We start from the raw sequence: 14,473 nt of genomic DNA on the forward strand, positions 1-14,473 counted from the left end.
CATTTAATTAATTTGTCATTTGAACATAGTGTTTTTCCCAATGCATGGAAACAAGCTGTTGTTACTCCGATTTTTAAATCTGGCGATCATCATGAAGTTAGTAATTACAGACCGATAAGTATATTACCAGTACTCTCAAAGGTTGCAGAAAAGATTGTTTTTGAACAACTGACATTCTATCTGAAAACAGTGAAACCTGGGTTACACTGTATGCAGTTTGGTTTTAGAGCTAATTATTCTGCTGAAACAGCTACATTACATTTAATAGAGCAAATAAAATCCAAAGTTGACAAAGGGGGATTAGTTGGTGCCATATTTTTAGATCTGCGTAAAGCCTTTGACACCGTTAATCATGAAATTCTACTTTCTAAATTATCTAATTTCAACTTTTCATCTAATGCCCTAGCATGGATATCCTCGTATTTATCAAATAGAGAACAATGTGTAAAAATTAAAGGGATTAAGTCTAGTAATTTACATTATACAATGGGTGTACCCCAAGGATCAGTGTTAGGCCCCTTATTATTCAGTCTTTATGTAAATGATCTCCCGCTTCAATGTAACGGGATACAAGTGCAAATGTATGCTGATGACACTGTTATTTTTACGCATGCAAAAACCGCAGAGCTAGCAGCTGAAAAGCTACATGTTGCAATGGAACGAATTACACATTGGCTGGAGAATTCATGTTTAACCTTGAATATTGGTAAAACTAAAGGAATGTTTTTTTCAAAAACAAAGGTTCAAACACCAGTGGATATTTGTATAAATGGTGAAAAGGTAGAATTAGTCAATGAGTTTAATTATCTTGGTGTAATATTGGATTCAAATCTTCGCTTTAAAAAACATGTAAAGAAAATGATGAGGAATATTAAATATAATTTAGCAAATTTCAGACAAATTAGACATTGTCTTTCTGTTGATGTAGCCAACACTTTTATGCATGCCACAATACTTACTCATATTTCATATTGTCTCACATGTTGGGGTCAAGCTGGTGAAACTGTGGTTAAGCCTTTAAAATCCCTATATAAACAAACTTTAAAAACTTTCGATAAAAAACCTAAACATTTTCATCATTGTAGCATTTTAAAGAAATTTAAATTATTGAGTTTTGAAAATTATGTGCTATTTAAAAATTTGTGTATGGTTTATAAAATTGTAAATGGTTTGGCTCCTTTGGTACTCAGCGATTTTGTTAGTTTCCGTCCGAATATTTCTGAGAGATCTACTAGATCATCTATGAGAAATTGTGCTGTTCCTTTTCGTCGTTCTGCTTTTGGACAATCCTCTTTTGCTGTGAAAGCTACGACTAACTGGAATGCTTTACCGGAAGGTATAAAAGGGTGTACATCGTTTGGAATCTTTAAAATGCAGTTGAAATCTTTTTTAGAATGTAATCAGCTTTGTAAACACTGACATGGTTGTTGTTTAATTGTTTGTATTGACAATGTTTTATTAATTTATTTTTATTTATTTTTTTGTATTGTGTATTTGTGTATATATGTATTGGGTATGTTATTTTATTGTTGACCTGCCAAAGGACTGCGGGTGAAAATTAGCTTTGAGCTAAATCCGGTACAATACATGAAATGGAAACATTTATGTTAAAAATTGTACATTGTCCTTTTATAAATAAAGTAAAGTAAAGTAAAGTAAAGTAAAGGTTAATTAACAAGTGATTTGTATATGCAATTTTTATAAGGTCATTTTTATAATAAAGTTTTAACACATTTTAATGGCATTACAGTAAAATTCTAAATAATATGTAATATATTGCTGGAAAGGCTTTTGTGAGGTAAATGCAGTTATGTGACATTTTGTTTACAAGCTATGTTATCCATGGTTAAAACACTGTTTGAGTGATTACACGATACATTTCAATAATTAGAACTGGTTCTTTTAATATACCCTCTAATGTTCATGCATGTTTATTTTGTGCTGTAGTAGTAAAGAGAAAGAGTTCACTCCTGCTTCGCTTTAACTGAAGCAATCTGTCACGCCATTGTAAGAGTGCTAAAACAGTATTTATTGTTTGAATTTCATAATAAAACCTGAACATTTTGAAAGCTGAGATTTTTATATCAAAATATATTAATTTATAAAAAAAATATATCTGTAAAGCAAATGGCTAAAGCATTGAACATCCCCATTTCCAACATCAGGGCAATAATTAAGAAGTTCCAATTAACTAAAAAAATATTACAAATCTGCCTTGAAAAGGATGTGTGTCTATATCAAATCTTCTGCTCTCATCCACAAACAAAAAAAGAACTCCATGCCCACGGGTCAATATCCTGCTGGAGCTTTATTGTTGTGGGCCTATTTCTTTGCTGGAGGTCCTGGATATCTTGTTCAGATACCTGGTATCCTGGATTCTAGCAAATTCAAACAGATAAAAACAAAACCTGAGCAGCCGTGTTAATTTAGAAACAAACTCAAAATCTAACAAAACCCAAGACTCAAGAACAGGAACCGATCACTAACAAAACAACCAACAAGACGTAGAACTGACAATGGGTGCGTTTACATGCACACTAGTAAACTGACAATGCAAGTAAACCGCGTTTACTTGACTTTATTAATAAACCGGGTTATTTCCTTGTAGTGACGTCAAACATAATAATGTCCGTATCTGACTCGGAGTATTCCAAATGTTATGTCATTTGTGATGTTAAATAAAACGTTCACCATGCCAGCGGGAGATTTACGGCTCATATTATCCCTCATGCAGTTCCAGATGCAGCGTTTTGACTGAACCTCTTCTACTTCTGCTGCATGAGATGACAACACATCTTTACAATTTTCTGGGTCTTAAAAGAGTCTGCGTTTGTGATTTATGTCCTTAATTCATGCAAAACGCTACCCCGCTCTGTCTGGATGCATTTAAATCTGCTCTAAGTTTGCGTTTTTGTCACCTATCACACATGCGCACTTCAATAAGCCGACAGGAAGCAGGTTAATGCGTTTACATGCAGCGCGAAATCGAGGTAAGAGGCAAAAAACTACCTGTTCCAACCGGTTTATGCTTACACCATTTATGACCTTACTCCGATAAAAAATTAAAAAAAAAAAAATGGTACCACGTTTACATTGTCGGCGTATTAGGCATAATCGGCTTAAGAATGTGCATGTAAAACGCATCCAATGAGCAATAAGAAACACAGGGCTTAAATAGACAGCAAATGAGAGGGGTTAACTAACCAAACACCTGAACAGAACCAAACCAATCAGTTACCATGGTGACAAACAGGCTGGGAAAGTGAGGGAACTGAACTAATTAAACTGAAAACCAACCTAGAAACAGAACAGATACATGTTACAGATATGAACGTGACAGTACCCCACCCTCCCGGAAGGCACGTCCCCACGCAGTAATACACAAGGTGAGGGTGGGTGCCCTGGAGGCTGACAAGGGTGCAGCTTAACAAACAGGAAGCCTCCAGGTCAAAGCCGACAGTTCAGGGGACCAGAACTGGAGTGGGCTCTTGGGCTGTAGCGGACTCTGGAGCGAGCACATTGGTTGAAGCAGGTTCATGGGCTGAGTCTTTTCTGAACTCTGGTCAGGGGATGGAGCCATCACTGGCCTCTGGTAAGGGGCTGGAGTGGCTGTGTGTGTGACCCAAACACACATAACAGCGGCCACATAAATGTAAGGACCACTTCTTTAGTCCCACCAGGGTAGACAGGAAGGGCAGGCTCTGAAATTTCTCTCACTGGAACGGACTGGGGAATTTCTCTCTCTGGAGTGGATTTGAGGACTTCACTCTCTGGAATGTACTCTGAGATTTCACACACTAGAATGGACTTTTACAAACTGGAACAGGAAGTTCTCTAACAGGAACAATGACTGTGGCCTACTGTTTCCTCCTCGCTCTCACCGATGGTAAAAGGGGAACTACTGCAGATACTCCTTAAATGTCCTTCGAGGTCCGTCTCGAGGGAAACACAGGCTGTTGTCATCGTAGGGGACGAGATGTTGCAAATCCAGTAAAGCCTATGTGTGTCTCTCGAGAGAGGAGAAAAATTCATTCTAGATCCATTTAAGAGGTCAGTTCTTCTGTCTCAGCAGAGAAGAGATGATACAGGATCTAAGTGCAGCAGTCGTTATTTAGAAAGACTCAAAATCTTACAAAACTCAAGGCTCTCAAGAACAGGAACCGATCAGGAACAAAACAACCAACATAACACGACATAGAATTGACTATGACACAGGGCTTAAATAGACAGCAAACAAGAAGGGCTAACTAACTAAACAACTGAACAGAACTAAACCAATCAGTGACCAAGGTGACAAACAAGCTGAAAAAGTGAGAGAACTGAACTAATTAACAAACAAACTGAAAACCAACCTAGAAACACAGACATGAAGAGACCGCTTCTGCTAGAAATCTTATAATGGGACGTGGTTTGATCTTCCATCAGGACAATGATCCAAAACAAACATCAACATCAACATAGCAATTGTTCTTCTGCCATGGCCATTCCAATCCCCTGACCTGAACCCTATAGAAAATTAATGGGGTGAACTGAAGAGAAGAAGCACCAAAATGAAGCTGGGAATCGTCTCTGATCTCATTTCAGGTTTTCTCCAAACTCATCAGACATTGTAAGAGAAGACTGTTATAAGACAAGCTGTTATCTAGGCAAAAAGTATTAAGTGGTGCCATTAGCATGTTTGGAAGGAAAACATTTATTTTATCAAGAGATTTTCCCTCCATTTTTAATTATATTACTTGGTAAAATATTTACCAAGTGTGCCAATTTTTCTGACTGTGTATGTGTAATCTCACAAGTGTGATTAGGGATATTGAGAATTACATTTTTATTTGACTAATATTAATATATTTCTTAAAACATTTGATCCAGCACTTTACTTTCAGTCATTCAGATGCACACAGGGCAAAAGAGACACAAATGAGACAATCTGAGGTGTGCGAGACCTCCAAACAAGTATAATGACACAGACACATGCACACATGTAAATACAAGTGGAAAACACATAGCATACTGTCATACTAATCCTCATAAAACCAAATATACCTTGTAAAATGTGTGCTTTTATTGCAAAATATTCAGCAGTGAATCTATGGATAAGTTTACACTAGTGCGTTTTTGTTTTAAACGCATTACTTTTGCTACGGTTATGCCTGGCATCCTGATCACACATAAATGCGTATAAATAGTACGAGTGTGCAATGTCGTGGAATGTATACGCCAAAACTTATTTTGGCGTGCATATGATACGCTGGTTTTCACGTGAATATGATACGCACTTTATGGCGTATATATGACACGCTCTCTTGGGTAGGTTTAGGGTAGTGGGGTGGGGGGTTCATATGTATAATACGCCATAAAATGCGTATCATATGCACGTATACATGAGTTTTGGCGTATACATTCCATGACATTGCACACTCGTAGTATTTATACGCATTTTTCGTGAGATCCGGCTGGGCATCCACACGACTTCAGAGATTTCGACCCTTGAAAATAGAGACTTTTGGAAACGCTGCAGACCCCGTTTCAAAAAACTCTGGGGTTGCATTTCAGTAAACGAACCAAAACGAAGACTTTTGAAAACTGCCACATTCGCTCTCTGATTGGGTCTTCTTGATCATTACGTATTCTTCCCTGATTCGTCAAGCCACTATCATATGACCATTATGCTACTGGAACATGACAATAACATCATTGGCAACCGTGTACAATAACATGGAGACAAAACTGCAAGCTTCACTGACTTTGTTGTCCTTTTTGGCAGCCATTGTGCAGATAAATTTTGCATTTCATAATAAATGCAATAAATGCAGCTGCCTATATATGCACAAAAGGCAAGCTATTATTAGAGCACTCTGCAACTGTTACCGTGTTTGCATTTACACATTGTGCATAAATGGTCAGTGTAAACACCAGTATGGATGAGAATTGTTTTCATTTCATACTAAATCAGAACAAAAACGCACTAGGTGTGGACAAAGAATATTATTTCATTTGTAGGAGGCTCAGAGCTGCGGGGGTTTTTACATTAAGTTAAAACAGTTTAGACTGACAAGTCTTTAAAAATAAATGTAAATATGAAATGCATCTGTTTATCAATAGATGTACACAATGGTTCAAAAGTTTGGGGAATGTTTTTGAAAGAATTTCTAACACTGTGACTACACCGGTCGTGAGTGACAAAAGACAACTGACAATAAACTCCAAGCAGTTGTGATACTACACATAGGAAGGACAAATGGATTTGCAGCAGTCACTTTGTCGCAAGTGTAGACAGCTTCTAGCGGTCAACGGTCGCTTCCGGTGTAGAAACTCAAAAGGGCTGCATTTATATGATCGAAAATACAGTAAAAACTAAGTAATAATGTGAAAACCTTTTTTTATTTTTTTTTTATTTTACATTTATGATCAAAAATATTATTAAAAAATAAATAACCCTTATTATAAATAACTGTTTGCTGAATAATTGTGTTATATTTTGAAATGTAATTTATTATCAATGTTGAAAACAGTTGTGCTGCTTAAGAATTTTAACTGCTTACAACCATTTTTTATTGAAATAAAGTTTAAAAGAGTTCAAAAGAACAGCATTTATTTAAAACCGGAATCTTTTGTATTATCATAATTTGTGTAGTCACATTTGATTAATTTAATGTGTCCTTGTGGAATAAAATTATACATTTCTTTCTTCTTTTTTTTTAAATCTAACTGATTCCCAAACTTTTGAACCGTGTGTTCAAATGTGTTAAAGCCCTTTAAATACAGCTTAACCTATGATTACATTTCTGACTAAAGTCTAAAACAGTATCACAATGCCCATAGTCCCTAATGGCAAACTCACTGATGCCTCAATGACGATGACGAAACTACATGGACTGTGACAAACTCCACATGGACACAGGACAGTGGGGATATGGTACAGTAATGAACCCGATCATAACTTTACTTCTTGAAGAAGACGTTATCTTCCTCCCAGAACCAGGTGTATGTTAGGTTGCCAGGATATGCCTCAGCCTGACAAGTGAAGAATGCGTCCTGGGATATGTTTACGGTTATGTTCTCTGGAGGTGAGACAATAAATGGGGGTCCTGAAATAGAAAAGAGACACATAATAAATCAGCATTGCATATCAGGACCGCGTCACATCCTATTAGAGCATATAGCAATCTCTGTCCTCTTCAAGGATAAAAACAAGAGAGCTGGAGAAAAGATTTTATATGAGTGTTTTAATAGTATATTTTCATTCTGACATACTCCACCACGCTGGACAGCACGACAAATGGAGTGAATGAACGTTCGCTTTGAAGCGTCCCGCTTAAACAGCTCTTTTGTGTCTCTTTTTCAAAAGACTTATTTATGGACAATAGCGAATGGAAATTGATACCGTTTCCTATGGTACAAAAAACTAGTGAACTTCAAGGAACATATTAAAATAATAAAAAAATCCATGTCATAACCACTTTAAACAAATTATTAAAAACACTAGGCAAAAACATAAAAAATTGAGGGACCCACAGCTCTACCGTATATATTTGGATCATCTGTTATATTTGAATATCATCGGCCAAGATGATAAGAATTCCACCCAGTGTGAGAATACAGCGGCCTACCGACAGATCTCTCTGTACCGCCCACTGTGGGCATCGATTCAGTTGGCAGTGCCAGTGTAAAGAGAGGGCTCTTCTGTGGAGAAAGCCTGCAGAGAGCTCCCCATGAAGGTATGGACTCTACAGATGCTCTCTGTCCTGCTCTACAGCACACCACACACACACACACACTTTACAGTACAAAAACAAACTGGCAAGACAGCCATCGTGTCTGTAAAACCATGTTTCTTCAACTAGGGCTTTTGCAGTATGTCTCAGAAGTTGAAAAAAAAATGTATTTAGCTAATTTTTGCTTTCATATATTTGTGATACTCTTCAAATGCCTTTTACTCTATGTATTTTTTATGTTTATTGTTTCACCATTGATATTTGATAAACTAGTCTAGACCAGTACAGAAACTCATGACATAGAAATTCATCACAAATGTGTCCACACTAAAGCTTATTCTAGTAAAGAACAAGATACTAAACAGATGAACAGACCATATGATCACCATGTGAAATGAACACGTTTTTATGTTGATAGCCAAATTGTACACAATAATTTACTTGATATCAACAGCCTTTAAAAGGTTTTTTAACAATTCCAGTAGGGCAGATTGACACTCTAATGTCTAATATTGCCCACAACCCATTGTTTATTAGGCAGAGTGTTGATCTGCACTTCGAATTCTAACCAGAAATAGAAGATCATCCAAGCATCTTTGGATGAATCGTATGCAAATTGGGACGGAATGATATTCTCATTTTAAAGAGATGCTGAGTCATTATTATGAGAAAGTTTTTAATTTTTATCCCTTACAGATTTGTCATATTTTTAAACTAGACTTCATTACTTAAGCCCTACTGATTAGAACTATTCTGACAAAAGGTGTTAAAAAACTTCAAACATGATGGATGTGCAGGTTCAACAGTAAAGTAGAGCGGTATAGATAAAGGGTTGAGTAAATAATTATCAGTATCTAAATTGGTGAAAATATATTTATTTAATATCCACATTATATTTAATCTGCTACAGCATTGTGAGCTTTTGTAATGATTCGTTTGGCCATTAACTTTTAAATGCATCATTATATTTAAATTGCAAACACAAGAAGACCCAAGAAGGACAGATCAACGAGCTTTTAAATTTCTCTCCAATACGGTAGAGTTAAATTAAATTGAATGTGGAGGATTTTATCTGTGAAAATGAGTGACAAGTTTAAACGGTGACAGGATGCACGTAACTTAGCGACAGAGTCCGGTATAGATGACGAAGTTGTATGGCCCAAAGCTTGCATACTCGTCTGCTACACACTCAAAAGTATGTACTTTTTCTTCACAAAAAGAGTACATACCTTTAGGTCATGGTGTAAGTAGGCAAATTGGGACGTAGCATATTTCTCATAATAATGACTTGGCATTTCATAAAAGTTATAAACTTTCTCATAATAAATGCTTCTGATGACAAACCTTCCCATAATTACTGCTTAGTATCACATAACAATGAGAAACTTTTTCTTGATTAATCTTTAGTATCTCATAATGAGAAACTTTATTATGATTAATGCTTAGTATCTCATAATAATGAGAAGCTTACATAATATTACTATGTCGTAAAATTTAGAGAAAAAAAGCAAGCTGATAGAGCAACCACTGACTATCACAGTATTTTGTCCCTACTATGGTAGTCAATGGTTGCTCTATCTGCTTGGTTACAAACATTCTTCAAAATATCTTCTTTTGTTCAGCAGAACAAAGAAACTCATAAAGGTTTGGGACAACTTGAGAGTAAGTAAATGATAACAATTTTTTGGGGTGAACTATCCTTTTAACATGCCATAATAAAGAGAACGTGTCTCGTAATAATGAGAAAGTTTCTCATTCAGTTATTATTATGACTTCCAGAATCATATTTTTCACTTAACTGTGGTGGAAACAGGTGTACATACTAAAGTACTCCCTCATAAACACCACATCAGTGTTGATAGTTACTATTACACTTAATATATCTTAACTTAATAATAAACATTATTAAATAGCCATTAGTACAATGCGATTTACTTTTAAACCAAACACATTCAATACAGGTTTGATTGGCATTGGATTGGAAGGAAAAAGAAAAGAGCTATTTATTGTTGCCTATATGAGCATGGTAAATATAAAAAATATCTGGGCCCCAAATCTAATTTTTATATTTTGATAGCCCTTATATTTGTATAAAAATCTGTTCACAAATTAAAGCAAGTAGCTTATAAAAGTAATCAATCCATTGTGTTATTGGGTTACATGCTAACATTGCATGCCAAAAGCAGCAGACAGAACAGATTAGCGATCCCAACAGGAAAAAGCTTCTTTGGCGGCACTATGGTGAAAAATCTCTCTGACAGTGAACCCATTACTGCTTTATACTGTACCAGACAGCAAACATATGGAGTCCAATTATCTCTGTAGCTCTGCAGCATGGGTGCCATGCAGCATGCAGCTTTGCAAGCATGACTATACACACATACACAGACACAAACACACATTGGACTGTTCAAAAACACAGCCACAGCACTCTGACAACATGATAGCCATGTCATTCAAATAACAGCAAACAATAAAGACATGGAGTCAGGTCAGAGTCAGGGTGCTACCTTGGACGAGTAAGCGTGTGGTATGGACGGCCTCTCCTTGCTCGCTGTACGCTCGGCATGTGTACGCTCCCCTGTCCTCACGGGTGATGGAAACAAGCGTCAGGCTGCCATCACTCACCTGTGGAGAGAGGTCACAGCATCACATACTGAGATACAAATTAGCAATCTTATTAACATGAACAAAATCTCGCTGACCATGTGTTGGGGGTAACACATTATAAGTAACATGAGTTATGTAATCAGATTACTTTTTCGGTATCAAGTAATGCGTTACTTTTAAATTTACAAAAAAATACTTTTTCAAATGTCTTTTTCTTCACTTTTATTCACTGACCGCGCTCCTGTGCCAATGTTGAAAGAAATCGGGAGTAAGTGCAGAGGCGTTGTATGCACAGTGCAAACATGATAGTTATTGTAGTTCAAGACTATCAGAATATTGGACAAACCTGCAATAATTAAATATGTTACATGATACAAATGTACTTTATGTATTTAATCTCACGTTATTATGTGTCTTTGATGCTGACCTTTAAAGATTAAATTCAACCATAGCAATAAACAAAAATGACTTTAGATAAACACATGTGTGCTTCATTTGTTTGTTTTTTTATTGCTGAAGTAAGAGTGCTGAACTTTCTTCTCCCATGTCCTAGTCCTACCAGAATCCAGAATGGCAGCACAGCTGAAAGGTTTGTTTGAGCTGCCCCCTCTACTGTACAGGTGTGAATTAGCATTTCCTTCAGCCTGAGGATAATTCATTTAACTTTTAATTTAAAGGGCCTTTACATTTACCAAAAACACAACTATTTTTTTAAGTTAAAAAGCAAGCAAGCCTTGCCCAAGAGAGGTAAGAAAAAGTAATGCAAAAGTTACTTAACACATTACAATATTGTAACGCATTATATAAATAGAAATGTTCAAATGTAAATTGTTAATCAGATTCTTTCAGTAGTCAATATAAAATTCCTTTTTTGTTTATAACAGTTCACGAGAGTTTTTAAAGTTTTGTTATCTTCAAGTCAACAGGAGCATCTTGGTAATCCCAAAGTGTGTGCTACACAGCTTCACACATTAGAAATAATGTGTTGAGGGAACCCTGCTCAGCATCCGATGAGATCCATTTTTCCTGCTGACATACCCACAGTTATGATGCTTTACATTCAACACATGCATCATGAGAGGGGCCACTCTTAAAAGCCTGCATAACAACTCATAAAGAATAAAACATAACATTTGAGGAAAAGAATTGTCTCGTAAACAATACAAACAAAACTGTTTTGCGCTGAAATTGCTGTGAACCGGAGACATAGAGGCAGAGACTGCGTAGGAGAGATCAAGCAAACCAGGCCACTCCAACAGAGACTCAAAGATCAATGTGCATCTCTCTTTCTGTGCCCACACAAGAGTTATTTCCATTTTACCAATGCAGAGTAGTTGTTGCATTTATCTAATACACTCTGGGTTATTCTTGGTTATAGATGGGCTGAGGTGTGGACCAAGGAAGGTTGGGCATTTGTATTAAATATTTTGGAAATTAGGACGCAAAAGCATAATTTACAGTGGGGATATACCTACCAATTTTAGTTTTGTCCCCACCACTTTATGAAATAGCTTACAGCAGGGATGAATCTACTACAGAGGAAGCATTGTTGTTTTTTGTTTATTATCATTATATAATTATATAATTATTTATACTATTGTATACTATTTGTACATAAATAAACTAACCAGTTCACTTTTCACTGGAATTTCTTGTACTGAAAGTGAAAATGTAACTATTGGACTAACAATTAATATTCAGGCCCTATTTTAACAATCTGAGCGCATGGTCTGAAGCGCATGGCGCAGGTGCACTTAGGCCGTGTACAAATCCACTTTTGCTAGTTTAAAGACAAAAAAACGGTCGGCACAGCATGTACAAGGGTCATACCTCGTCTCTTAATGAGTTATGGGTGTGTTTTGCATAACGTGCAATAAACCAATCAGAGTCTCATCTCCCATTCCCTTTAAAAGCCAGTTGTGTTTGCACTATGGCGGATTCGCTATTTACATGGTAGAATTTGTGAGCAGAAAGAATGAAGGCTTCTCAAGAATATAAAATGTTTGTATGCTGCTGTGCGTTCCTGTGTGTGTAATAAGCAGAGTGTATGCACGTTGTTCATCCACCTATAGGCGCATATTACTAATGCACCTTTTAAATAACACAAAATACTGCGTTTTAAATTGCCATTAAACAGCAACACGCCAGCAACGAGCCTGAACACACCTCATTTTCAGACCAGACCGTCCATGAGCGAACAGATGGGAACGAGTGCATTTGGTGTTTAAACAACGTGGCGCCGGAAGCGAAATTGATAACTGCGTCGGGCTGAGTTAGCAAAAAACACTTGAGTCACGCCTGCCGTCATGGCATTACACCAGGACTATGATAGGTCCCTCAATTGCTGATCCATGCATTTAACCACCAACTTACAAAACTCCATAATGATACTTAATGCTACTGGGATACATCCAAATGCTTCTGAGTGCCAAAAGGTCAAAAAGCATGCACTTTTGAGGAGGCTGGTGATTTTTGGAGCGGAATGGTTTACCACATTTGAAATATGGCTTTTTTTTTATTTCGAATGTCCACTTGTCATTTATAATATTAATCTTTCCAAGATTTCAATGTCATTGGCAAATGCAGACCAACACAAAACAACATAAACTATTTATTTATATATGCATTTATGTTTATTTTCATTATAGTCCTTTTTAAGTCATTTGAAAATAATTGTGCATAAATTAATATTTATGAGCTAAGTCCCTTTGGATCTTCCCCAAATGTTTACAAAGTGACACATGGATATTACTGTGACTATGATTGTGTTCATTTTTGTATGTAGGCTTTTATTTCTTTAGTAAAATACTAGGTAGGCATGTCGCGATAGTCAATAAATCAATTAATCGCACGATTAAAAAAATGAGCTCGATAATTTTTCCGCCCACGATAATTTCCAATTGCATGCTTGTTTGTTTTCCTCGTCCCTCTCGTTGACTGCGCGCGCGCGCCAATCGTTTGGGGAGATGTTTATACTCGACCCGCAGACCGGGTGGCGGTGTTATGAGACGTCATGCTCGGCCAGCTTCTCCTGGAGCTCGTGCTTCTTCGGTTGCGGAGTTGCACGCAAAGTTACAAAATTTGGTCTCGCGCACTCCACGTTGACGTTATTTTTGCTGCGCGTGATAAATGCAAGTTAATTCTTCAGTTCAACCTTTGTGTGCTAAAAAAGGCACATAAGGTACTGTAGAGATAGCAATACACATTCTCCTTTTTTTGCCAAATAAATGAAAAGCATGTCATCAATGTCTTCTATCTTGCTGTATCAAAATCTCACCTAGCTTTCCTCAGAGATGGTCAGTTCAATTTGTTTGAGCATGATTACAAGATAAAACTTTTTTTTTAATGCTCTATCCTAAACTGTTGATAATTAAGTTATATATCATATGCTGAAGTAAATTTCTGGAGTGTTAACGATTAAAACAAAAAAACAAAAACAAGAACCGCAGAGAACCGAACCGTGGGTTTTGTAAACCGTGCCACCTCTAATACGCACCTCATCTGTTGCAGTTTTCATCCATTTTATTTATTGTTTTTGGTCTTTTGTTCATTAAAGGCGGGCGTACACGGTGCGATTTTTGCTGTCCTACGAACTCGCAGACGATTTTTTTTTCTCGGGAGAAATCGCGTGGACATCGTGGATGCTCGTATGGTCGCGGCTCGCACCGTGTGAGAGGAAATACGAGACGAGCCGAGCACGTTAAGAGCACCTCCCGACCTTACGATCATTTTTAAACATGTTTAAAAAGTTCGGGGAGTCGGCCCGATTTTTACCAGCATATGGCTGTCCCCTATTGCCAAATCATGCACAAGCACGTCACATACGCTCAATCTATGACTATTATTAGCTCAGTGGCTGCCACATACTGCGTTCACACACACACACACACACACACACACACACACACACACACACACACACACACACACACACACACACACACACACACACACACTTTCTCTCTCTCACATGCACTCTTCTCTCTCCCTCTGGTTGTTTCGGTTAAAAGGAATGGCTTTTCTCTGCTTTTCAACAAATCATTTTCACACCTTTTTTCTTTATTTTTTGTATCTGAAGCTATAGCAGCAACATTGAAAGCTCCGGTGTCTGTGTTACATGAAAACTCGTGTGATCGCGGCCGGCTCGC

General features: G+C 37.0%; 1 protein-coding gene across 10 annotated transcripts in view; it reads right to left on the minus strand.

The window, feature by feature from the left end:
- Nucleotides 1-14,473, minus strand: part of igsf9bb (immunoglobulin superfamily, member 9Bb) — a 157,933-nt gene that overhangs the window by 66,696 nt on the left and 76,764 nt on the right. For all 10 annotated transcript variants that reach the window (XM_067424458.1, XM_067424456.1, XM_067424454.1 and 7 more), the window contains exons 5-6: nt 10,226-10,343; nt 6,947-7,088 (exon numbers count right to left, since the gene is read on the minus strand). In XM_067424458.1, the coding sequence (XP_067280559.1) occupies nt 6,947-7,088; nt 10,226-10,343 (260 nt within the window). The remainder of the gene's footprint in view (nt 1-6,946; nt 7,089-10,225; nt 10,344-14,473) is intronic.

Source organism: Pseudorasbora parva, chromosome 18 (genome assembly GCF_024679245.1).
Source record: "Pseudorasbora parva isolate DD20220531a chromosome 18, ASM2467924v1, whole genome shotgun sequence".
Classification (NCBI taxonomy): Eukaryota; Metazoa; Chordata; class Actinopteri; order Cypriniformes; family Gobionidae; genus Pseudorasbora; species Pseudorasbora parva.